Source organism: Macrotis lagotis, chromosome 1 (assembly GCF_037893015.1).
Source record: "Macrotis lagotis isolate mMagLag1 chromosome 1, bilby.v1.9.chrom.fasta, whole genome shotgun sequence".
Taxonomy (NCBI): Eukaryota; Metazoa; Chordata; class Mammalia; order Peramelemorphia; family Peramelidae; genus Macrotis; species Macrotis lagotis.
In genome coordinates, this window is record NC_133658.1 from 390,476,972 (window position 1) to 390,504,015 (window position 27,044).

The window sequence follows — 27,044 nt, forward strand, 5'->3', positions numbered from 1 at the left end:
TAGGAAAAGAAAGAAAATCCAGTCAGATTGGAATCGGTGTTTGTTTTGGAGAAGTATGTGAGAAAAGTTGGACAGTGAAGCAGAGTAGATTCTAAGGAACTTTTAATTCTAGGTTCATGAGTGTGGATAAAGTCCCATAGGTAACAGTGATCTAGATCTGGTGGTGAATTCTTAGTTCTATCTGATAAATGGTTTTGCATTAAAATTGTGGAGAAACAAAGGATGTTTCTCAGTAAGCATTTCTGAAAGGATTTGCCAGTGTACCTATATAAATCATGATTATAAATCATGATAGATAATAATAGTCTAGTAGAAAAGTCACTGAGCTGTGGATTAGGAGAACTGGGTTGGTTCTAGCTTTGCTCCTATTGTTGCTTTATGTGAAACACTTCCTTATTCTGAGTCTCCCTTCCTTCCTTGATTTTTCTAAACTAGTCAATAAGTAGCAAACATTAAGGTTTCCAAAACACTTTACATATGTTATCTCATTTTATCCAGATAATAATTCTTTGAAACAGGTTATTTTATTGTCTTCATCTTGCAAATGAAGAAACTGAGGCAAACAGGTTAAGAGACTAGTTCAGGGCTAGTCTGAGGGATATGAACTACGATACTGCTTGTTATATTGAAATCCAACACATTAGCCTCTAGGCCCCTTAGATCTCTAAAGTTTTCTTTTAGACCTAACATTTTACGATTCTTTGAAATCCTCATTTTATAAAATTTTATCTCTTTTGAGAATCCTAAAAAAGTTAAGAAATGTGTGCTGTCTTTTTTCTTTCTAAACATTCAGTCTAAAGAACATTTTAAAAATCTCTGATTAGTCAGCAAGAAGATTCTATTAAGTTTCATTAATACATTTTTATAATTAATAAAATAGGATCATCCTTATTGATATATCCATCTTACTGAGATTTCCTCACCCATCTTGTAAACCTTGGTATCCCAAATCCTAATATAACTTAAGGAGAATATCAAAATGTTGCCACATGACACTTGGCTTCCATGTTTGTGATGCAAATTACGAAATTGCTAAAAACATATCCTTGACATTCAGTAATGGAGTGAGTGCTGCTACTGTTGATGTGTGGAAATATAGCTTGAGCTATTTACATAGCAATCATTCAGATGATGTCATGCATTTTTAGATTTATCATGCTTTTAATGTTATGAGTCTCAAATGCAACTTTTCTTCAAGGTTTTTATTTCATTTCCAGGCACTGTATACATTACATTAGGTGGCATGCAATTCTGTGGCACGTGTAAAATTAAGGATTGCCTGGACCATTTAGCTCAGTTGGGTAGACCATGGTGCTAATGAGGCCATGGGTTTGATCCTTGTATGGTTCATTTAGGCTCACACAGAGAGAAATTCTGTTCTGTGGTCACAGGCTGCCTCTTAACCCCAGGCAGCTATCCCTCAAATGTCAGCCATTGGTCACAAGGTAGATTGAGAGTATGAATGATTTTTCATTGATCCCCACCCCTGGGAAAATAAATAAATGAATGAATGAATGAATGAAATGATATATATGTATACACACACACACACAGAGAGAGAGAGAGAGAGAGAGAGAGAGACAGACAGACAGACAGACAGACAGACAGACAGACAGACAGACAGACAATGTTCTGATTTCAGGTCAACAGTACCGTGTTAAAGACTGTCTATGTTCTGATTTCTACAAATTTCCACATGTACTTTACTTCCAGGAATTATTATTTTATCCAGGAACTTTTTCATCTCTATAGATGAGGCAGCTTAAGTGTGAACTTATTATTAGCCCAAGACCTAAATAGATCTGAAAGGAATAAGGCAGAAGAATCATAGACTTTCAGAACCTTTTCTGCTCTTTTAGGTCCTTTTCAGACCTAAAAAAAAGATCATTTAGTCTAATTCAAACCTGAACTATTCTCACTCAGACTTTGCTTTAAAGCCTTTAGTGAGGAAGAGCCTACTTCTTGAAGAGATAGTCCCTCCTCCTAACTCTGGTTAGCTAGTTTTTGTTTTTTGTAGTATGCCAATTTCTACCTAATGTTTTTCATTTTGCCCCAGAACTAGTCTGACACTTGTTTTATATGGCAAAATTCCATATATTTAGGGAGAGGAGAGACATTTCCTCTCTGTGTTTTTCTTCTCCATGTGAAATATCTTTAGTTCCTTCATCTGCATACTTGAATATTGTGGTCTTGGACACTCTGATTATCTTGGTTACCCTCCTCTGAACATACTAATGCTTACTCTGTTCCCAAAATGTTGCATTTAGAACTTCATACAACACTCTAAGACATGGTCTGTTCAGGTCAGCATACATGGGACCATCATTTGCCATATTATGGGCAAATGCACTTTGACACTTAGCTTTTTTTGGCTACCATGTCAACCTGTTGACTAATATTGAATGCAAAAAAAATCCCTTTTTCCCTTTGGCACAGGGGCTTTTGTCTAGTTATGTCTTCTACATTATATTGATTTTTAAAAAGTGGAATGAAGGACTTTTTATCTTTATTGAATTTATTCTTTTTAACCAGTTGTTTGTTCTCTTCCAGAAATCTTTTTTTGGGGAAAAACGTTCTAAAATTAAATAAATTAATAACTTTGTGAAGATAATTTTTTAAAAAATTTTCCTTGCCTGTACTTTTGTTTGTATTTTTTTTCTCACAGCAATCTGCTTTCTAGGAACCTCAGATGACACTTGTTTGTGTTTTTTAATCTATTGAAATGGAGAACTAGAAAAAGATAGCTGGAGGATAGTATTGCTCAGGGTAGGGTCAGGACAATACTTTTTTCAGGGGCTTACATTCCACATTGAGAATAGAGAGTCACAGATGAAATTTTCTCTCCCATTCTTCCATTTTTCTTATTTGTATAAAGATAATCATTTTTACTTAACAAAGTAGGCTCTTTCTCATAATAAGGAAGGAGAAGTTGAATGGACCTCCACTACATTCCTACTTTGATCACTCATTCTGGAAGGGAGATACTCTTGGGTTCTCAAAAAAAAATTATATCCATAAGCTTTGGCAAAGTCCTAACAAGTTTAAAAGGATTTGAGAATAGACTTTGTGGTAGACATGTTGTCACATGACCAATCTAACTAGGTCAAGAGAGACTTGCCATCATACTGACCATACAGTAATGGATTTCTTGACCATAGCAACTCTGGAAAATCTTTTACAAAGTCTTAGAAAAGTTGTGATCTTGATGGGGGGGATCCAAGTTGATGAGAACCCAAGGTTTTGAAGTATAAAAGTATGATAGACCCACATGAATAGGGGAGACCACATAAGTTTAACAGACAAAATGGGCAAATGGACAAAAATTAGACAAATGAACAAATGGACAAAATAGATCCAAAAACCTAATTTAATTTGAAGTTAAGGAGCATGGATTCAAATTTTGACTCTTATACTATGTATACTTTGGAAAAGTATCATCATTTTTCTGGTTATCAGTTCCCTTAACTGTAAAATGAATGAAATGAATTCAATTTTGAGTTCTAAATCTTTGATCCCATGATCTTATGGAACTGGAACTCCTCAGATTTCTTTTCATTGTTTTGGTTTAATTAAACCACATATAGAATCAAAGATATTTCAACAGTAAAGGGACCTTCCAACCCCCTCATTTATTGGTGTGGAAATGGAACTCTGGTGTGGTTAAGTGAGTTGCCCATCTTCACATAAGAAATTAGTTTCAGAGCCAGGGTTCGATCACATTACTTCTGATTCTCCATTCAGTGCTTTCAACATAACACTTTTGTTCAGTGTATGTATGAATGAATGCTTTTTATTCATTTGAAGTATGTCATTTTTAATGCTATTTCTGACATGGTTGAGAAACCTCAAGCTAATTACTATGCATGTAGGATCACAGAATTACAGAGAAAATAAGAACTGGTAAGGATCTCATTGGCCATTCAGTCCCACCCATACATGCAATTCCTACTATTATATTCTCAACCATCCAACCTCTCCAAGGAGGGGATCATTCCCTGTGCATCCCCTATCTCTCCTTTATTTTTGATTTTTGGGATCTCTTTTAGGAAGTAATTGGTAGATTCTTTAGTAATGGATCTAAGATATAGAGGAAATTTTCTTTTATAATTCCTTGATATATATATATAATCATTTTTTGATCATAGCTTTCAGGTATTTCAGTAATTTTTAAATGATCTTTCCTCAATTTATTTTTGATCAGTTATTTTTTTGTTGAGAGTTCACATTTTCCTCTATTTTTTTCATTCTTTTGAGTTTGATTGTTTCTTGATGTCTCATGGATTCCACTTGTCCATTTCTAACTTTTAAGGATTTATTTTCTTCAATGAACTTTTGTACCTTTTTTTCTTTTAACCAATTGTGTTTTTAAAGAGTTTTTTTAATTTCAGTGGATTTTTGTGCCTTTTTTAAATCATTAAATCATTTCTGCTTTTTAAAGTGTTATTCAGTATGTTTTTGAACCTTTTTTTACCAGCTGCTAATTATATTTTCCTAATTTTCTTGTGTTACTTTCATTTCTTTCCCCAAATTTTCCTCTACCACTCTCATTTCTCTTTTTTTTAACTTCCAGGAATTCTTATTGGACTTGGGTAAAATTAGTATTTTTATTGAGGCTCTGATTATACCTATTTTGATATTATTGTATTTTGAATTTGTGTCTTGGTCTTCTTTGGTCTTCTTTGCCTTCATAATAGCTTGACTATAGTCAAGTAATTTTTTTTGTTTACTCATTTTCCCTGTCTTTCTCTTGACTTTGAACTTCATGTCAAACTTGGATTCTGTTACCCTGGAGGTGGAAGCACTAAGCCAAGCTACTATTCTCTTGGTCTGTGCTCTGGTCTGTACCAAGAAAAGATCTATGCTCCTCTGTAGCTGCAAGTGCTAATGGTTCTTTGGTCTTGGAATTGTGACTGGCTCCCCCCTACTCTGTTTCAACCACAAAGTGCAAAGACAGAGAGCTATGTATGGGTCATAGAGTTGCCAGTTATCACCAGCTGCACCTGGTGCCAGCAAGACTCCCCTGTTAGCCCTGACCATTTGTATGACCTCTTTGCCATCTCTGGATTGAGAACTCAAGGTACTGCCCATGCTGCTGTCACAGCTATGGCTGAGGTTCGCAGTTGGTGGTGTTACTGAGTATGCTCTGGGCTGGCTTCCATCCTGTGTCACAGACTTCTGCCAATCTCTTAGAATGTCTTGGGTTAAAAAAGATGTCTCCCTCTGACTTTTTGTTGACTCTGCTACTTCAAAAATTTGGTTTGAGGAGTTATTTTTAAAATTGTTTAGAGGGAAATGTTGGATGAATTCAGTTAGGTTGCTATCTGTATTCTACCATTTTTTGCTCCCCCAACCTTAATCTGATTCCAGGAAACTTCATCATTTTGCTTGCCCTCTTCTGGACACTCTACAGCTTATCAATATTCTTCTTAAACCATGGCACCTAGAACTGAACTCAAAAAATGCCAGCTGAAGTCTAATGTCACTTCCAAATATTGACTCATTATGAGCTCCTAGGCCATTAACACCCCTAAATGTTTTTTTTAGAACAATGGCTATTTGGCTTCATCTTCCACATCTTATACTTCTGAAATATTGTGCATTTTTTTTGTGGTTTTGTGGGGGCCCATTCACATGTAAAACTACATTGAGTCCCTCTGAATTTCATCTAATTAGATTCAGGTAAAAATATTTGTCAAAATGTTTTATTAAATTTTTAATCCATTTTATAATCCAGTATATTAGCTATTACTCTTTCCTGCAAATTTGTTGAACATGGCAAGTATGCCAACAAATATATGTAGATACATATATATGTAAATATATATATATATATATATATATACTTTATATATCCATAGTATAGGTGTATATTTAGATAGTTTTATTATAATAATGAAACCGAAACAACACAAATTAATCAATCAATAAAGATTTATGATGCATGTACTATGTACCAAGTATGTTGCTAAGTACTGAAAAGACTTTTGAGATGTCTTATGCATATCTATACAAATACATGCATATTTATATCAAATTTATATCTATTCCAATGGCTTCTGGGATACATGTGAGACAAATCAAACAAGAGTTCAAAAAAATTAGGAAAATGATACTCAGATTTTCACTGTGAGAAAAGATAAATTGATTAGCATTCATTTTTCATAAAATATTATTTAGGCTTAATGATTTCTATAGATATAATTTTTATAAAGCTCAATAAGAGGATTTAAAGGCATTCTTGCTTGTGTGTATATTATTTAAGCATGTTTCTTTCCAGTTGAAAGTCTTCATTTTTTTGAATGAATATTTGAGTGCCCTACTATGTGTAAGAGCCTATTATAATTAGAATCTTCATTCATGAGAGAGGAGGGGAAAGAGAAACCAAATAGATTGAATTTATCATATTACTAGTGAATGGAAATTCAGAAATGTCGGCCAACAATTTCAATTAAACTTTAACCTCAAGTTATTTTATGGGGGATCATTTCAAAATGCACGAACATAAATTTTATGAAGTAGATTGAAATATAGTCTAATGGCCTTTTTATATAGCCTTCATCTAGTACAAAGACATGGTCACTTCATTACTAAAATGCTTAAGTCTACATTTATTCATATATAAAGTAGTTGAGAAGACTATTCTCTACACTAATGATTCTGAAATAATGCCCATTATATACTGTTAGACTGGCACTTTCTGAATGGATTATAGAACTTATTCAGGTACTATGTGTGGGCTATAGTACAGTGAGAAGAGTACTCAATTATTTGGGCAGTGATCTGGTCCTACTAGGAAGAGAAATAGTATTTAAAAATAGTATCCAAAATAATTGGCACAAAAGTCATGCACTTTAATTTTTAAGATGTCATTCAGGACTTTATTAGCATTTATTTAACATTAAAGTTTTAATAAGCTTGGGTATTTGATTTTCTAGAGCACAGCAAATTCATTGCATCTAACTAGAAGTCAATTTTGTGACTTGGGAGAAGGGGAGAATAAGACAATTAGAGGTAAGCATCATTGATCATAGGAAAAGTGGTAACCTACTATTGAGAGAAGACCTTGAAATACTTAAAAATAGACACAATATTACATTATGATGTACTCCAAGTACATAAAAATTATTCTAGTTTATCAAGGAGGTAACTGAATTTAGTATTCTAATTTAAGTGTGGAAGTGTTGGATATATTTACATTCTTGAGAATGATTTCCATCAAATACATTTAAATGGAAAAAGGCTAGTATTTTATGAAATAAATCCACTGGAAAATTAATATATTTAAATATTCTTTGATTATTTTAATTCAATCAACATTTCAGAAGTGCCTACTACAACTACTGTTGCTGCTATTGCCTCTATTGCCAGTATTAACACTACTGCTATTACAACTACTATTACTGTGATTACTACTGCTGCTGCCACATACCTATCTAGTACTTATTGTACTTTAAGATTTGCAAAGCATTTCAGAAATATAATCTCAGTTTATTCTCACAGCAATTCTTGAGAGGCCAGAGAAAGTATACATGTATAAAATTGTTAGTAGCCAAATATAAAATATTATAGTAAAATTGCATATATATATCTGAGGCCTCAATATTCAACTAATTTGATTTATGCTTCAAGCTTTGGAAGCCCAGAGATATTTTTTCATCTGACAGATTAATTTTATTTTATCCCAAACTAAATCATAAAACTATAGAATACTACACATGGAAGGATCCTTTGACATCAGCTTGTATAGTTCTCTCATTTTACAAAGTGGGAAACTGTATTCTAGAGTGAAGGTCACACAATGAATTCATGGCAGATCTAGGACGTTTTCCAGTGCCTCTACCTACTTCATCATGCTCATGTCTTCTTCAGGTCTTCTGTGCTCTGCATTTTTCTTGTTTAATCCTTACAGTTAAACTTTTTTCAAAGCTTGAATCCCTTCCTTCTTATGCAAATACACACACACACACACACACACACACACACACACACACACACACACACATATATATATATATATATATATATATATATATATATATATATATGCAAAAGGAAACATCTAACCCTGCTGGATTCCAGTCCCTTTCCAAAATGTATCAAAATCTACATTTTTAAAGAAACAAACAAGGAATAACACACAAGTGAAAAATGGCCAGAGTGGGAAATGATATTTCTTCTAAACTGAATTATGAAAACAAACCATGAGAAAGAACTCATTTAGTTTAGAGCTTGTATAGTTTCAAACAACTGGGATCTGGCAATGCCTGGATCTAATACTATCCTTGTAGACTATCTTCCTCCTTGGGAACTTATCAGTGGCTTTCCAGCTCTCAAATTGTCAGGACTAGATCCAAAGTTTCATGTAGTACAACTAGCATGAATCACATAGACTAAGAATATACATAAAAAGCTAGTTTTGCTCTCTCTTGTTCCCCTTAATTGATTATGTTAGAATAGCATTTATAGATATGATGCGTATCAAAATTCGAAGGACTATAAAATTGAGAAATGGAAGCTATCTTCCAGTTCATCTAGACCAATCTCCTCATTTTATAAAGTAACTGAGACCCCAAGAGGGTAAATGACTTTCCCAAGGTAACCCAACTAGAATGGCAGGAGTAGATGGGAGTAGTGGAACCCTGGAAAGAGTTGGATTTTGGAGTCAGAAATCTGGAGATCAGATCCTGGTTTTGCTGCTTCTAACCTTGGGCAAATTTATTTATTTCTCTGTAGCTCAGTTTTCTCATCTGTGAAATGACGGGGTTAGACCAGATAGTCTCTAAAGCTCTAAAGTCTCTCTCCAATTCAATGTCTTATAATGCTATAATTCTATTTTTTTTTTTGCCTAATGCTCATTCCATTGCATGAACTGTCTATAGTTAGATGAATTTTGTTAGGCATCTTAGTTTCTGTTCAATGAAAATGTGGGCATAATATTTTTACTGAATGTTTGTTATCTGACAGAGAGTTAGATATCCACTGAGCAAAAGAAAAATATTTTGAATCGAATAATGCTTAGTGATTTTTTTTTCAGATGCTGATAAAACAGTTTAGTGTCAATTCATGGTGTGGCTCACAGCAGTCACCTTCTGCTCTCCAAATAAAATAGAAATATATTATGTAATATTCAAAAATAGGTTTCAACTCTCTCACCCTACTCAAGAAACTGGACTTAAATGATAAATAAAGCATAACTTTCTTTGGACGTTTGCTCATGAAGTTCAGTTTTAAAAAAAACTTGCATTGCCTAACAGAATTTACTAAAATTTGGTTTAAAGCAAAGGACAAAAGCAAACTAGAATGTTTCTGAAAAAAAAGTTAATTAAGACTTAATTGACTTCCTGCCACTTTCCTTGAGAAATTATATGTTATACCTGAAGGAGGCAATCCTTATGAATCCAAAAATCAGAGAATTTTTTATTATATAATGAACAGAGCTCTGATAATCAATTGAACTAAAAAAAAAATCCGTCATCTTCCATTAACAAGAAGCAGCTTGGTGAAGGTGATCTGAAGACTTAGATTCAATTCCTGATACTGACACATACTGTCTGTAGGACCCTGGACAAGGCAATGAATCTCATGTTCTGGGCAGTTATCTCAGACTCTTAAGATGGAGAGAAGGTGCCAACCTGCATTGGTAGGAGGAGTTTTCTCACCTGGAAATTCATCACACTAATGAAATCACAGATTCCATCCCTATCTTTAACCTTACATCTCTTTTATATTGTATCAAATTCAGGGGAATAGATTGACAGTATGAGTTCTGTCATTATGGTTTACAAATATAATCACTTTCCAAAATTTAAATGAGCCTTCCTGGAAAACCTCCCTAAAAATAAATTTAAATGGATGTTTTAACCATACTACAGAGAGAGAAAAATGTTTAGTTTTTAGTCACTACCACTGTGGTGTGATGTCTCTTTAAAAATCATGGGCTGATTTAGTTTGTTTCGAAGCCTTAATTATACTTTTATGTTACAATTTCCTTATTTAAGTGTCTACTTTGTGTCAGTCACTCAGCATATGGGAATGCCCCCTACCTATCTCAAAGAGATGGATATTATTATTCTAATTGAGGAGGAGGAGGAGAATGCTGTGAGAATTATTAATACATAAATTAAAAAATTAATCTGGAAAGTGCTTTAAAGTCCCTGGAGATGGACTCTACCAAAACACGAAGTATTTAACATTATTATAAGTGCCCCCATGGAGTAGATAAGGGCTGTTAACATGGCTGAAAGAGGAGGAAACTGAGGCCTAGTGAGTAGGCAAAATGAGTTAATGGGCAACTGTGATTGTAATTCTGAGGTCATCAGGTAGGCAAGGAAAACTGGTGTCCTAATGCCTTTTTCTGACTTTTTACAATCAAGAGTTTCATTGTATTTCAAGAGGAGGAAGATTTTCTTATTTTTTTTACTTTTTCTATTAAATTAATGTTTCATTTGGTCTGTTATGTTTAGCTTATACTTGTTTTTGAATTTTTCAGTAAGGGTGATGATGATCAGAATATTAAAATCTGCTAAATTAGTTAAGAGTGGTCATTAAAAAAATCATTCACGGAATGGCTTGTTATTTTCTTTTTCCTCCCTTGTGACAAGACACTTTCAACATGCATCAGTTTTGTGCAGTTGGTAAAGAGAACTGTTTCTCATTATAACTAGTTGAGCTTAGAAATTATTCTCCAGATTTTTCAGATGAAGGTGCTAAGGCTTAGTAAGATGAAACGACTGGTCCAAATTTACAGGACAAAAATCAAACCAAGCCTTGAGACTGCTTCGTGTGTACTCTTTCCTTTCCATTCTGTTGCTGCTCTGGGAAATGATGTCCAAATGAAAGGATGACTTTGCCATTGATTTTGAATCAATATAGTAGGGAAAAGGGAAGGGACTGGACCTGACATATTTCTACAGGGAAATTCCCTCTTCCAATTCAACTTTTAATTTTCAAAAATTTCCAAAATGATTCTTATCATTTATTAATATAGCAGGGATGTTATTCTTAACACTTATTCTCTGTCCTACTTCATGCCAGAAACTACAGGAATTAAAAGAAGCCTTTGACATTGTCCATGCCCAAAGGATGCTCATAGTGGAGAGAGAAGACTTAATACACATGAAACTTAGAGCATGTTCAATAAAGTACAGAATAGTATGGTGCAGAAAAAAATGCAGCAGGGGTTCAGAGAAGAGAGAAAATAATAACATCTGAGATTTATAGATCATTTTTCAACCAAACTCAATGGACTTTCACATATAATATTGTTTTAGGTTTCTTTTTCTATGAAAGGTTCCATGGTTTATTGCATATATGGATGTTATCTGATGAAGTAAATGGCACTTCTTTGGAACTAGCCTACAGAGACAGAGTGGATAGAGAGCTGAATTTGGAATCCAAAAGACCAAAGTTCATATTCTGCCTCAGACTATTACTGTCTATGGGCAAATCACTTAATTTTCTTAGCCTCAGTTTCTACATGTGTAAAATGAAGACAGCATCTAAGGCACTTTCCTCTCTGTGTTGTTATGAGGATCAAATAAATTAATTCTTGTAAAAGACTTCATCAATATTATAAAGCTGCCAGGAACTATGATGCATCACTCATTATTACCTAACATTCTCACAACACCACTTAAACTTATCCTCAGATGTATGTATTCATTCTTTTTTCCTTCATCAGACATAGACTGTCAGGGAGATCCCACATTTCATTGCCACCATTTCTATTTTTTTTCACACATACAGCATCTCTTGCTTTGACACAGACTTTCACACTAGTATATAAACACACACACACACACACACACACACACACACACACACACACACATATATATATATATATATATATATATATATATATATATATGTATATACATACTTTCATGGACTTTCCTCCCTATGTAATCTATCTTGCTTGTGCACATAACTCCTTTGGTTCATTTCTCAAATCCCTATGGGCTGGCCCTTATACTACATTGGGGAGCAGTGGCAGGGAATGTTTTGATTTCTGTTCTGAAAGTCTGAAAGGGATAAAATGTTTACACAGACAGTCAAAAAGAAAATTGCCATTCTTGTATTATTTGAGGTTCTGGTAGAATTTTCAGGAAGCATTTGAACTGCTCTTTAAAATTTAAATATCACATATTTCAAATGCTATCCTGTATTCTTCCCCCCCCCTTGATGATCCTATCTTTAATTTCCCTCATCTGAGATCCTGCAATCTTTTCTCTCCTCAGTCATTTTATTTTATTTTTATGGTGTTTCTTGTCATTGAATACTAGAGCCAAAGAATGTTAGAGCTGAGAAAGTTTCCTCTAGGATAGGGATTGTTCATTGTCTTTTTATCTCCAGCATAATGCCTGATACATTGTAGGTGTTTAATCCATATTTGCTTAATAAATGATTGATTAACTTTAGAACATAAAATGCTAGAATTGGAAGGGAACTTGCTTAGAACATAGAATGTAAAAACAGAATTTAGAATTTAACCAGTACAAGTCTTTCATTTTATAGATGAAAAAAATGACACCTGAAGAGATGGTGTGACTTCCTTAAGGTCATTTATCTAATAAATGGCAATCAGGATTCAAACTTAGGTCTTTTGACACTGTCCACTGTCTTTCCACCATATTTATAGTGGAATTACAATACCTTTCCTCTCTTCCTCCTCTCACTCCCACATATATATTTAATATATTTATTCATCTGTTTCTTTTGAACCTTCCCTTATGGTCAGGTTGCCAAGAGTTGGATCATTTTTCAGCCACAAAAACTCTATTTCTACTGATTTATCTGGTTATATGTTGCCATTGCTATATTTAAATTTTATTCTTCTGTGAAGGAGAGTGATAGAGTCCTTCAATTTTTTTTTCTGTGTGCCTTATATCTCAAATAAATTCTCTTCAAATATAGTAACATTTACCTGAAATAGCTATCTGATCAAGAAGGGATGCTATTGGTAAACATTGTAATCAAAATGAGAAGTGTCAAAATTGGCATTAGCATAGCAAGTGAGAAGACCAAAAACTATAACAAGTATAGGTAAGAACTAAGAAAAAATATAGCCTTAAGATAAAAAGACTTCAGTTCAAATTTAGAAACTAGTTATGGGACTTACTAACATTTTGGACTTAACTTTTTCTGCTTCAGTTTCCTTATCTATAAAATGTGCTGTAATGACAGCACATTCCTTGCTTGCTTCTTTCTAAGAATCAAATGAGATAACATTTGTAAAAGTAGTAGTACAATAGCCTGGTACATAGTAGGCATTATGCCAATTGTTATCTTTCCTTTCTAGTAGTGTATTATTGTATCATCAGTATCATCACCCCTCTAGGACTGGAAGAGACCTCAGAGGCCATCAAGTCCAATCCCTTTATTTTTCCAAGGAAGAAACTGAGGCTCAGGTTGTTTACACAAGTAATATATGTTTAAAGTTGATTTTAAACCCAAGTCCTTTGATTTCTGCCAGTGCTGTTTTTACTTTATTAATGATAATTCTATGCCCTTAAAATTAAATTATGTTATTTATAGTCTGTTTCTAATTTGTAGTCTGATTCTTTGTGACCCCATTTTGGGTTATCTTGGCCAAGATATTGGGGTAGTTTGCTATTTCTTCCTCCTGATTCCAGGCCATGTACCACTTCTTTGCTCTACTTAGGATCTAGTTGGTGCTTTATAAATGCTTTTTGATGATGAATGGGAAAAAAGTAATATGTTAATGGGTATTAGGATTGTATCAATTACTTATCTTGATATTTTACAAAGTTATGTGGAAACACCAGAAGTTGGTAGGTTGGGAATTCCAGTGAAATGAGAATTCTTTCCATTTAGTTACACAGAAATACATTCTGGGGACAACCAATGTGTCCTTTTGATGTTAAATTAGGGCAGTAAACTAGCATAACTAAGTAGAAAGGAATGATGAACTAACATAATTGACTAATAGATGAACTCTGGAATTAGAATGATTTTTAAGAGTTCGTGTAGTCTAATTCACTCACATTTCAGAGGAAACTGAGAAGCAAGGGATTTGGGCAAGACCATGCAGGTTGTTAGTTGGTGACCGAGCCCTTGCTCCAATTAAGGGATAGGGTATCTATAATATATAGAGGCAGCTTAATGAACCCAGAACTATGAGTTTTTTTTTAAGAACAGTATAACATCACTTTTATGACCATTAATAATATTTGCAGTTATGTAAATGAAGACAAGGATAACAAAAAAGTCTCCTACTTCATGGCATAATCTCATTGCCTGCAGGGGTCAAGATAAAATTTTCTCACACGGCAAATATCATTGCATAATTGAATAATGATCCTCTGGCACATTACTAAAACTATCCTGTTAGTTCTCAGCACTTCCGGCTAGGTAAAGGACAGATGAGATACTCCTATCATTTGGTCACAATTTAATCTCTAGTTAGCCATTTTTAAGTGGTGGTCCATGCTCATGTTTTGAAACTAGTCAGTCCTGGTCCACTGGTTTATACATATGTATTTTCTGTGTTTTTAATAGTTTCATTCAACTATTCAACAGATCAGATCCTGGGGAGTGTAGAACTCATCTCAGAATAAGGTGACCCTTTCAATCAAAGGGTCCTATAAGTGCAGTTTATTCTAAATAATTTATAACATTGGGTTGGGTTTGATTCCACCATGTATGAAAATGAAGATGATGATGTAGTTGAAAGGCAGAACTTTTATAAATATTTTTTATCAGTATCTTTTATATGGGTTACATCAAGACTGTATTTAAACATTGTGAGGTTAATTACCTGTTTTAAAGCATTGTTTTCTGGAAATGGATATTAAAGCTGCTATCTAAGGCCTCTACTTAGTACCATAACATTTTCCCTTCCAATGTTTCCCTCCAGCTGATTACTCCTCATGCCATACGAGTGCAGACCCCTCCAAGACATATCCCTGGTGTTGTAGAAGTCACATTGTCTTACAAATCCAAACAGTTCTGCAAAGGAACACCAGGAAGATTCATCTACACAGGTAAGAAATCCAGAGAATTTTATTTATTCACTAGATATGAGATTATAAATTTTTGGGCATATTTGTACCCTTTCCTCCCAGATCTCCTGTTACTATGAAGATGCTATTTGTCTTCTAATGCCACCATGTTTTCTTGATAGTGAGACTGTTATTTAAGAATTTATTTGGGTGTTGATGGGACACAAATGGGTCAGTAGAAACAGCTGGCTGCCTACATAATACAGTAACATAGGAAATAAAATGGTGAGGAATACTTCTAAGAGGTAAAAAAGGGAAAGTGCAACTTATGTCTGGCTACTAAACCAGCTGTTTTTGTTTTAAACCAGCTTCTGTCCTCATTAGAACATTTTTTGACTGTGATTGGTGGTCTCAAATTTTAAGACTGGTGGGTGAGGCTCCAATCTCCCACCAATCTGCCCTTGGGTCCCTTGGACTGTGGCACTCTTGGGAATTGCCTGAGCATATGGAGTGGCCTCCTGTTGGGATGCTGATTATTGGAGATGCTGGGTGAATCCTTTGTGACAGACTGAATAATTTAACCAAGAGAATAACATTAGACAGAGAAGACCACAGCTCTGCTAGGCATATTCCAAGTGCTAAATAGCATGGACTCTGTACTCTAGATTACTAGGGATAATTGCTGGTAGCATTTCCTGAAATGGTTAAAATATTTGGTAAAGGAACACAAGGCTCAATTAAGTAGAAATAGGGTCTGTGTGCACACAAAGAAATTCAAGGCAGTCAGTGGACGACTCTATTAACATATTTTAATTATAACCTTACAATTAAGCAAATAAATTTTATTTTGACTGTGACATTTTATCTCACTGCATCTTCTCTTACTTGCTACTTAATATTATATTGCAAAGGAAACCAACCATGTTTCTTAAAGCAAAATACTTTCTCTATCTCTCTTAAAGAAAAAATAAAACAATTAATGCATCCTGACCCTTGGAAATGCCTCCCAGCCCTTTAAACAAAATGCAGGTTTGGTGCCTGCCTGACGATTAGTTTTAGTTAATTGAAAATTATAGGATTGACCCAAGAGGAAAATTTTGTTTGCACTCCAATCACTTTTACAAATTAAGGAAAATTACCACAATTTTGTTTAGCTAAGGTTTCACACTGAGTTCAAGAAATTAGCTCAGCCATCCCAACGAAGTCAGCACTTTGTTAGTGAGCACTTGAAAAATAATAGTCTATCTGGAGTTTTGTGGTGTATACAAACGGGGCATAGAAAAAGCTATGATACTTTATAGAAGTAGGCCAAGTGTTTTTAATTAGGCTCATTGGTTCAGTGTAAGTTTTGAAGAACAATCAAACTAGCAGATTAGCTGTTTCTCTTAAAGCTAGGATTTCTTGCCATTCATTTTTCCCATGAGAACCTCCACATAGCACAATTTTTTTTTTACAAGCCTCATTATGGGTCTACAGGAAATGGACCAATTGGAACTTCTGATACAGTAACATTCCTCAGCATCATTCCAATAGATGGGAGTTTTTCACAATGTTCTTCAGTGAACTCAGTGTTCTGGAACATATTACAAAACCACAGAGGCCAAATGTTTTCTCAGAGGAGCTTGGACTCTGTTTTTGGCCGAAAACATTTAGGCCTCACTTGCTGCCTATTTACCCTGCTATTAAGAACAAGAAAAAGAGAAGGAGGGAGGGGGAGGAGAGGAAAAAAACCTTGGTGTTGTGGGCGGCGCCAGAGTCAGCCAGGCATGGTTTCCTCTCTAGTGAAAATGTCCCTGCCCATTAATGGTACCATTTTGTGGTCAGGTCTCATTTAGAAGAAATTATTTTTAATCAGTGTTCAACAAAATATCCCCCCCTCCTGCCCCCCAAGCCACCTGGCTGCAAACTTCACACACACACACACACACACACACACACACACACACACACACACAAACACACACAACTGCTATAGTCTTAAATTCTCACAAGAAAATACCTAGTGATTCATTTTCTTTTTTTTTTTTACTTTTTAGCCATTAAAAAAAATCACCTTGGAGTTAAGAAATTTAATATTAATAGTACAGAATTTCCGTTAAGAATTAAGGTCGGGGCGGCTAGGTGCTGTAGTGGATAAAGCACCAGCCTTGGAGTCAGGAGTACCTGGGTTCAAATCGGGTCTCAGACCCTTAATAATTACCTAGCTGTGTGGCCTTGGGCAAGGCACTTAACCCCATTTGCCTTGCAACCCCCCCCCAAAAAAGAATTAATTTAATTTAATTAATAATTATATATGAAGTAATGACAGATTAGTTATTCTGGGAAAGATAAAGCTATGATATAGGTAGGTGTATGCTATCTGATAATTTTTCTATTAGTATCTCAAAATATGAATTAGGAAAATAAGAATTTTTTAAAAATTTGAAAAAAGAATCATTGTCGTTTGCAAAATTAAATTATGAAGCAGTTTGCAACTCCTCATGTCTATGAATATTGTTGTCTATTAATAATAAATGTGACATTATATTTGCCTTAACAAAATATAACCTGTGCTAATTGGTTGGAAGCTTGTGGGTCTCTTTGAATGCTACCATTAAAAGGCTCCATTACCGGGAGAATGCCTAGTGATTAGTACTACTGATCCATACAATTGACTCAGTTTATTTCTCTGGAGAAAGAATGTAGAAGGACCATAAAACCTCTCTGGGTTTTTTTGTTGTTCTTTTTGTATCCAATAAACTGCTTAGGTGATTAAAAAGTCTCCTTCCTTTTTTCTCCCCCTTTTCTTCATTGTTTCCTGTTTCTCCTCTTTTCCTTCTCTTTTCTCTTTGTCTTCCTCTTTTTCCTTCTCATCTTCCTGCTTTTCAGTGAGCATACTACTATTGATATGACAAGTGTATAATCATGAATAATATAATAACAATGATAGCCTGGAATTGCATAAGGATGCTTTCATTAAGATTTAAGTTTAAATCATAATACTTTTATTTAATTTCAAAGAACAGTTATTGCCAGCACAATAGTCCATAAAACATAAATATAAAAGAAGAAGAATAAAATGACTTGTGTCAGGGCTGTTTCTATCTGAACCTAATCAAAAAAAAGAGAATAAGATAAAATGCAATATCTAATATTACTGATAATAATCAGAACCTAGATTTATTGATTGATGCACATGATGTAAGCTAATGTTAGAAATGATACAACATATCATGGCATGTGGCAAAAATCTAGTTCCCACCGAATACCTAAAAGGATATTACCAAGTGACCAGAATTCTTCACTTGAAACTTCCATTACTCATAAGTTAACATGACAATTCCCCTTATTATAAATAGGGATTACAAACTATCCCTGAGAATTAGCAAATAGACTGCTCAATTAATGGAAGCTAGAGCGTTTTCACAGACAAATGGATGCCCACATAAAAACAATCCATACACATTTAATAAAATATTTTAGTGGATGTTTGTAGTAGATAGTCATAAGATCCAAGCATATGGAATGGAAAGCTTTCAAAATATAGAGGCTTAGTGAAAAAACAAAACAAAACATCTAAAATTAGGATTAGTGTATATTATCCTTATCTTCCTTTGTGAGTAGGATCACAAAAATACTTTCAAGTCTAAAGAAAGATTATAGTCCACATTTTTTTTCAGTTATGAAAAGTAGTCATTTTGTCTATTGCGCAATGTTCCTGAGGTATCAAACTCATGGTGTGCAAAACTCCTAAATACTTTGGAGCTAGATTAAAATAAGATTGGGAAATGTTCAACAACATAATAAAAATCCAATTATGGTACAGATAATAATGTTAATATGTGGTTTTTAAATCAATGGTTGGCCTGCAGGGAACTGTTTGTTGTTTTTTTTTTCTGGTTTTTGCAAGGTAAATGGGGTTAAGTGGCTTTCCCAAGGCCACACTGCTAGGTAATTATTAAGTGTCTGAGACCGGATTTGAACCCAGGTACTCCTAACTCCAAGGCTTGTGCTTTATCCACTATGCCACCAGCCACCCCCAGGGAACTGTTTCTATTTGAGTTTGACACCACTGGTTCACAGACCATGAACTAGAGAAGACACAGACACAGACACCAACATACAAATGCACACAAATACAGAGAGACAGAGACAGAAAAAGAGATACACAAAGACAGAGACAGAAACACACACAAAAAGACAGAGACAGAGAAATAGAGATAGAAACAGAGACAGAAGCATATAGAGATTGAGACACTACAACTGCAAATACCATTTTTCTATCTGAATTTCAATGAACACAAAGATAAGAAGAACAAAATAATATGTCACAAAAGACTGAGTGTTTACAAAAAAGACTTCATTGTTTTGGAGGAGGTGAAAAGCAGAACATTTGATAAGAGATAGGGGATAGACTGTGAAGATCCCCTGTGTACTCCTTTGCTACTTTGAATGCAGGTCCTGTCCATGGATCCTGAGCAAAGGGATGGTTTGTAGTAGGCTGAATTCCATATTCCTGTTAGCTCTTTGGTGCTCTCAATTTCCATTTATTTGTGGACTGGTCAGAAGGGAAGAGGGTAAAACTTTCAGCCAAACAACCAAAAGGCTAGCAATAGTTCCTCTGAATCTGAATCTACCCTGCCCACCATATTCTTATGTAAATATGGGTTTGAGCTAATGATGTTTTTGTGTTTTTAATGACTTGAAGGTGATGAAAAGAAAAAGAAAAAACTCCACAACTTTTCAATCAGAATTATTTTCAAAGCTTTCTTTCTTATCATGTGTCTAGTCAATCAGTCTTAGAGATCATTAGGAGGTGGTTTAAATCCTTCTCAAGTCCTAACCACCCATCAAGGGGTCTTCACAATACTCTTTTTGTTCTCACAGCCCATGTTCCATCAATTGTGACATCTCTGGGTAACTTGGTCCCTTGTAAGTGTTGAAATCTCTCCTGCCTAGCTCTGATGAAGAAACTTTGGAAGCCCAGTGGGCCTTTAACTGTCCCCAATCAATTAATAGAGAAATAATATCCTCACGAAGAAATATTCAGCTCTAAATAAAGGCATCACTTTCAATCCAACCTTTGTCAGAATGAATCATATTTTTTTCTGGAAAGAAAATAATTGCAGAAATTATAAGTGGTCAATTTGATAAATCTGCTAAGTAATATTTTTCTAATTCAAAGTACTTCATGGACTCATAGGCTCATAGATTTATAGCTAGAAAATCAGATTCAATCAACTCTTAAGTACCTTTCATTGGGAAGATTCCTGTTCTACATTCTTTCAATACATAATTTCCTCCAAATAGATCTCTGTGGATTCCTGCCTTCATATCTCTGCTCACACCATGCCTCCTGCCTGGAAGGGCCTTTCATCTGCCTATTGAATTTTTCCCATTCTTAGAAATGCAGTTTAAATTCTTTTTTTTTTTTGTAAAATTTTTCTTTACCACCCCAGGGAACCTCCCTCTTGTGATTGGTGATAAGATATATTGCCTAGATGATCCATTCATCATTTTTTGACTTATTTCCTTAATTGTTTTTTCATTTGTCTAGATCTTAACTTTCAAATTAGATCGCAGGTTTCTTGAGGGAAGATGTCTTTTTTTTATATCTTTTTGTATCTTTTGCTTTCACTACCAAAACAAAGTACCATAACCATAGCATTCAGAAATTATTTAAATGATTGATTTTACACATTAATTATATTCTGTGTGTGTGTGTGTGTGTGTGTGTGTGTGTGTGTGTGTGTGTGTGTATAGAATTACAGGAAATGTAAGTTCAGAGTCTCCCTTTTTTGACATGTAAAGTGTCTTCATTTCATGTGTAGTGTTTATCAAGCAAAGCAATTGAAGCCTCTGCTAAGTGGAGAAGAAGGTAGCAGAAGGGGATAGATTACTTTGAAAACAGCAAGAACTGATTATTGGATACCAATAATTTTCATGTTTTAAGAAGTAAGTTTTTCTAAGACAGTGTAGTATAATGAACTTGAAAAAGTCTGGATGCTAGACCTAAACCTGGTTCTTAACACTAATTCTTTTTCAGTCTCTCTGTGCCTCAGTTTCCTTATCTGTAAAATTCAGATGACTAATAATACCCATTTTATCTACTTCAAAAGGGTGTGATAATGATGAACTGAGATTCACTACCACAAAGAATAAACATTTTTAAGACTTATCATGCACAGTAGTGGGCAGGATGCTTTTGCTAAGCTCACTTAGTCAGACTCAACTTCTAGATCCTGAAAGTACTTTGTAAAGGGAAAAGTGTTATGCTGATTAAATTGGGAAGCTCTGACCAGGAATGGGACTTTCTGTTTTCTTTCACATTAAATTATTTTCACTTTGGATTCAGAAGACTGTCTAATGAACACTTACCTAACAGTTCTGCTTTTGCTTGTCCTAATTGGAAAAGGTCCAACAAGAAAGAAAAAAGTAACAGTCTTTCCCTGTCCACATGTTTTGAATATTACTCCAAATGAGCCATTTATATGAAGGGAGAGTGAGAATTCAAGGCAAAGATTTCTCCCCCCTCTTCAACTGATGGGACAGGGGAGTGTGGTAGGGGGATGCAGTATACTTTTGCTCTATGTATGGAAGGAAGACTTTGATAAAATTTGATCATGCCTGATGTATGCTAATGTGATCACTGAACCCTGGTCCTCTGGCATTTGTAAAGTTAAACATTGTCAGCATGATAATACAGAACAAAAATAATCACTAAAAGTATACAATGTACCTGTATGACATCTGTAAAACGGAAGCAATTACAGCAGAGAAGAAAGCTAGCTCTGAAGGCAACATATTATTTTGCATATTTTATGTACACACTTTCCGAGAAATATGACCTTTATTTTCTAGTTGGAGTGGAGTGTAATCAGGACTTGAGCAGCGAGTGTAACAGGATCATTAAAAGGAATATTTTCCCTGACATTAGAGGTCTAAATGGGCACTAACCCTCCTTCACAGCCTTAGCTTTTCCTGTCTGCCCAGACTTAATAAGTGATAAGGCCAGAAGAGAAATAAATCATGGAAATCCCTGTCCAAAGAAAACATATTGACTACAGCCAGGCAAATAACAGACCATAACCAATGGTCCCATTCATCATTCATATAATAGGGATATAAAGTATTTCCTACCTATGAAACCATATAGAGGGTAAAGGCAGATAAGCTCTCCCAATCTAAGGCATGTGATTTGGTTATTAAGAGACATGAACTATTTGTCACATGGCTTTAATCTTTAAGATATGTTGCTGTTTCTAAACTATAAATTTCTAGAAAAGGATTACAAAGCTATTAACAATAAAGAGTAGGGCCTGAGTTTTATAAGTGTTCTTGCTTGTGTAATGCAATCCTATAAACTTTTGAAACTCTTAATCTATTTAGTTTGATAAGACATGTTTTGCTCTTCAAAGTCAATAAATAATTTGCAGATTTTCATGCTTCATATCTGGCACCATGATAAATTAACTATTCAGTTTCTACAAATATATAGCTTATGATTGTCCGTTTTCTTGCAGTGTGTGTGTGGGGGAATCAAATGTCTTTTGACTCATTTTGGTATTTATTTCAAATTTAAGAGTTCTGAATTTTCTTCTGTTTAGCTTGTCAATCTTTTCAATATTATGGATATTAGTTGTTATGTCTTCTTTGGGACAAGGAAGGTACAAAATTAGTGTATAATAAAGTAATAAAGGTCACTTTGCTTATATACTAGCAAAATTCTTTTTTTTGCTTTTCCCTTAATTGGCACTTCTTTTTTGTGGTTTTAGTGCTGCAGGAACTCTCTTTACTAATTGCTTATAAGCAATTGCTTTGGGTTCCACAACCAATATGGATCAGAAAGCAGAATTTTGAATCCTTATTCTGAGGTGAACCCTCTATCTACCATATAGTCCTGCTTCTCAGGTTTTCATAGGGTAACAGCAACTTCCCATACAAAAGACTTTCCTGTATAAAACAATTCCTTGTCACAGTGAATGCTCAATAAGTGGAATGTTGAGTTGAATTTTCTTGATATAAGCTATCTACTTTTCTGCATACCAAATCATATGCTGCTTATAGGGATTTTTCAGAACATAAGATCATACATAGATTTATTACTGAAGGAGACCTCAGAAGCCATCTACTAAAAGCATTCCATTTTTTATAGATGAGAAAATTGTAGGCTGGGGAGATTAAATGATTTTGTCCAGGTCATAAAGCAGCACGAAGCAGAACTGGGAGTCATATCCAGGTATGGGGATGTTGAAATAAGGTCCTCTGATTCCAAATCTGGTGTCACTCCCAACATATTCTGTAAAGACTATAATTTGTTTTTATCCTTACATTTTTGACACTGATATTAAAATGGAGAACTATATCATCTATATCTATATTTCTTTCTCTACCTATGCAAAAGAGATAGAACTGTCTTAAATTAAAATATGTAGGCAATAACCAGAAACAAAAAGTAGATGACTTTTTGGATCAGACCCATAATCCATCTTGAACAGCATTTTTCTTTGCCTTCAACTTTTATGATCCTGGGTAAGTCATAGGATTATATAAATCAGAATGATCAGACATCTTAGAAATCCTTTAATTTGTCCTTAACGCCTTGATTGTTAACAAGGAAATAAAAAGTCCAGGAGTATCAAAGAATAATAGATTTAGGAATTAGTTACATGACTGCTGAATCACTGGTATTTCCCTGATGAAATTCCTATTATGTATGTGTGTATGTGTATATGTATAGTTATATATATATATATATATATATACATATATATGTGTGTGTGTGTATGTTTATATATATGTATATTTCATTTGTGTTAGTAAATTCTGTGATGTAGAATTTGGCTACATATATATTAATTTATGTCCATGTATATAAATGTATATCTCTCTTTCTAGGTATCTATATCTATATGTTGTTTCATTAGGAGAATGTAAGCTCCTTAAGGGCAGTAGCTATTTATGTTTGTGTAGGAAGTAAGAGTGAGAAGGAGGGGGCCAATGTCAGTATTGAGTCAGTAACTTACTTCACCCTACTTAGCCCAGATTTTCTTTATCATTTGAAAACACCTCCACTGAATCACTCAATTAAAGACATTTCAACTAGATAAATTCTGTTCACAATGATTGAGAAACTTGGTTCTTGGTCAGGTGGTTTGAAATCAAGCATTAAAAATCCTGACAGTGGAAACGGGAGAGTCATTCCAGCCTTCTATGTTGGGGTTTGGGGAGTGGGGAATAGAAGGGTCCTCGTTTATATCTCAAAACCTATCTCCCGTTCTTTAACCCAAAGAGGATTTTGTGAAATTCAGATAGCCAGATTTGGATTTTTTCATCAGCATTCTAGTAATATAATGATGGGACTTAAAGATGAGAGCAAGCTAGGAATACTCAAACATGGAAGCTTTAAGACTCTTCACAACTTTCTTCAGAAAAGCTATCCCATGACTACTAAGGGGAACTTTTTGAATACCTCATGAGGGGAAAAAGTTACCTACAGAGCCAAGACCTTTAAGTTACTCTTTTGTAATATGTGCTCTTAAAGCTTGGGTCCAGTTTATATCCAGAAGCTTTGTTCTCTTGGGATAGTATGTCAAAAATTTTTAGGGGATGCTTTATAGCAACTATTCTTATACATTATCTTAATTAAGTAGACCTTTTTTGGCTGACTTAATTGGGGGAGAGCACACAAGTGGGGGACTTGTAAGTCATAGCATTAGAAAAGTCCCCTAGAACTTTTGCAGAGAAGAGTTGCCTTAGCTTTGGGCATCCAATTTGCAAGTGCCCGTGTGAGTTGTTGGGAGGATAATTTTAGATCCTTTATGTACTATTTCTATCTTTGTTTCAGCATTGTGCCTGGAACTTTATAACTGCTTGTTACTTAATTAAAAATCCTCTGGTCCAACCCATTCACTTTTTATAGAAAAGGAAACTGAGACCCTAAAAGAAAAATGACTTTTCCAGTCTCACACAGACTTGAACCAAAGTCTTCCAACTACAAATACCTTTTTGCTCTAAACCATGTTTACCTTTTTATTCAGTTAATTCATTTAAACTTATTTTTTCATCTATAAAATGTATATAACTGTCCCACCTACCTCACGGGGATGCTATAAGGGTTATATGAATGAATTAATGAATGGAGAAAATGTATTAATTGCTATATGCCAAACACAATGCTACGTCATGGAGATACAAATAGCAAAGTCCTAAGATTTGAATAGGGCAGATTACAGCCTACCAGTCTGATGGCCAGAGAGAGAGGCATAGTGGTTTGGAAAGTCACAAGGATGCTGAGAGAACCTATACAGGAATGGATCAACATGTTCTTTCCAGTGTCAGTATTGATCTGATTATAGTTCCAGAAATGTATGGTTGGGAGGTGGAGGTGGGAATATGGGAAGGGAGCAGAGTGAAGTCAGGGTAGGCCATTGTATCCGGGCAGAATGTGAAGTATGTCTGGGGGTCAACTAAACACAGTGGGACACTTATTTTTCATTCATTGAGAGGGAAGATGAGGGACCAGGATAAAGGTTCTAGAGTTAAAACAGTGAAATTCCCGTAGTGAAATATCATATGGTCAAAAAAGGAAACAAAAGCTAAGTGAACGATAAAGAGCAGTGATCCAGAAGATATAGCATCAGGGAATGTAGATGGTAAGAAGATAAGATAATATTAAGAATAAATCTTTAACCTAAAATAAGGTATTACTATAGGGAATATTTTTATTCTCCTCAAAGAGTAGAGACATGCCGGAGACATGATAGTTTCCTTTAATAACTTATTATGTCATTCATGAAGGTAGCTACATTTTTGGAAGCTATTTTTATCTTTAGCCTGCACTGCTTTTTGGGCTAATGAGTTTCATAACTTTAATGACCGCTGTATTAAATAGAACTCTATTTTAAATGTACCAAGGATGGAAGTATGAATAAGTAGGGGAGGATGAATATAACAATATGGTAAAGTCATAGAAAAAGAATATTGAGTACTAAAGCACAAAATAAGCTGAGACCAGAGAAAGAAAAGGATAATTGTTTGTTTTTAGAAATTTGTGTGTGTTGTTGTTGTTGTTGTTATTGCTGTTGAATAGTGCCATTGGGGAAAGGTTCCTTATTGTTGCTTCATGTGAGATGATGATAGCTAACAATAAAGGGAAGGCAGAGCTGATCAATTCTTATTTTTATTTCTGACAAGGATCATGAGATCTTAGAAATTGAGCTGGAAGGGATCTTAGAAGTCATCTAGTCCCACTTACCCATTTTACAAATGAGGAAACTGAGATTAGATGAGGGCTGAGTCAGTATAGTTGAGTACAGGTCAGGATCCAGCTGAACTCTCTCAATATTCCTCTCTAAACAACTTTAGCATCCTCAAGTAAAATTTTGGAACAGCAACAAAAGAGCAAAGAGAGATATTTTTATGGCCTAAGACAATTTGGAAGATTGTTCTGAGTGAGTACAGGTCCGGTGTGTGGCAGGAGCAGTGGCAATGGGCTTTGGAGGTGGTCATGGTGGTGGCAATAGTAGCAGCAGCAACTTCAAGAATTCGCAGCCCACAAGTGGACTAATGGTAAAAGAGGTATGAAAATTCATTGAAGAAAGGCAGACTTGACCAAATGGAAAAGAAGGTACAAAAGTTCACTGAAGAAAAAAGCTCCTTTAAATAACAGAATTGGTCAAATACAAAAAGAGGTACAAGAGTTCATTGACAACAATAATTTCTTACAAATTAGAATTGGGGAAGTGGAAGCTAATGATTCCATGAGATTTTAAGGAATTATAAAACCAAGTCAAAAGAATGAACAACTAGAAGAGAATGTGAAATATCTCATTGGAAAAACAACTGACCTGGAAAATAGATTAAGGAGAGAGAGTTTTACAATTACTGGACTACTTGAAAGCCTTCATACAAAAAACAACCTAAAGATCATATTTCTTTTTTTAAATTTTTGTTTAAGGCAATGGGATTAAGTGATTTAGCTAGGCAATTATTATATATCTGAAGTCACATTTAAACTCAGGTCCTCCTGACTCCAGAGGCCAGTGCTCTATCCATTGTGCTGCCAAGATGCCCCAAGATCATATTTCAAGAACATTTCAA

General features: G+C 34.6%; 1 protein-coding gene across 7 annotated transcripts in view; it reads left to right on the forward strand.

Moving 5' to 3' along the window:
* EBF1 (EBF transcription factor 1) overlaps positions 1-27,044 on the forward strand; it is a 453,042-nt gene that overhangs the window by 339,831 nt on the left and 86,167 nt on the right. For all 7 annotated transcript variants that reach the window (XM_074212516.1, XM_074212518.1, XM_074212517.1 and 4 more), the window contains exon 10: positions 14,879-15,005. In XM_074212516.1, coding sequence (XP_074068617.1) covers positions 14,879-15,005 — 127 coding nt within the window. The remainder of the gene's footprint in view (positions 1-14,878; positions 15,006-27,044) is intronic.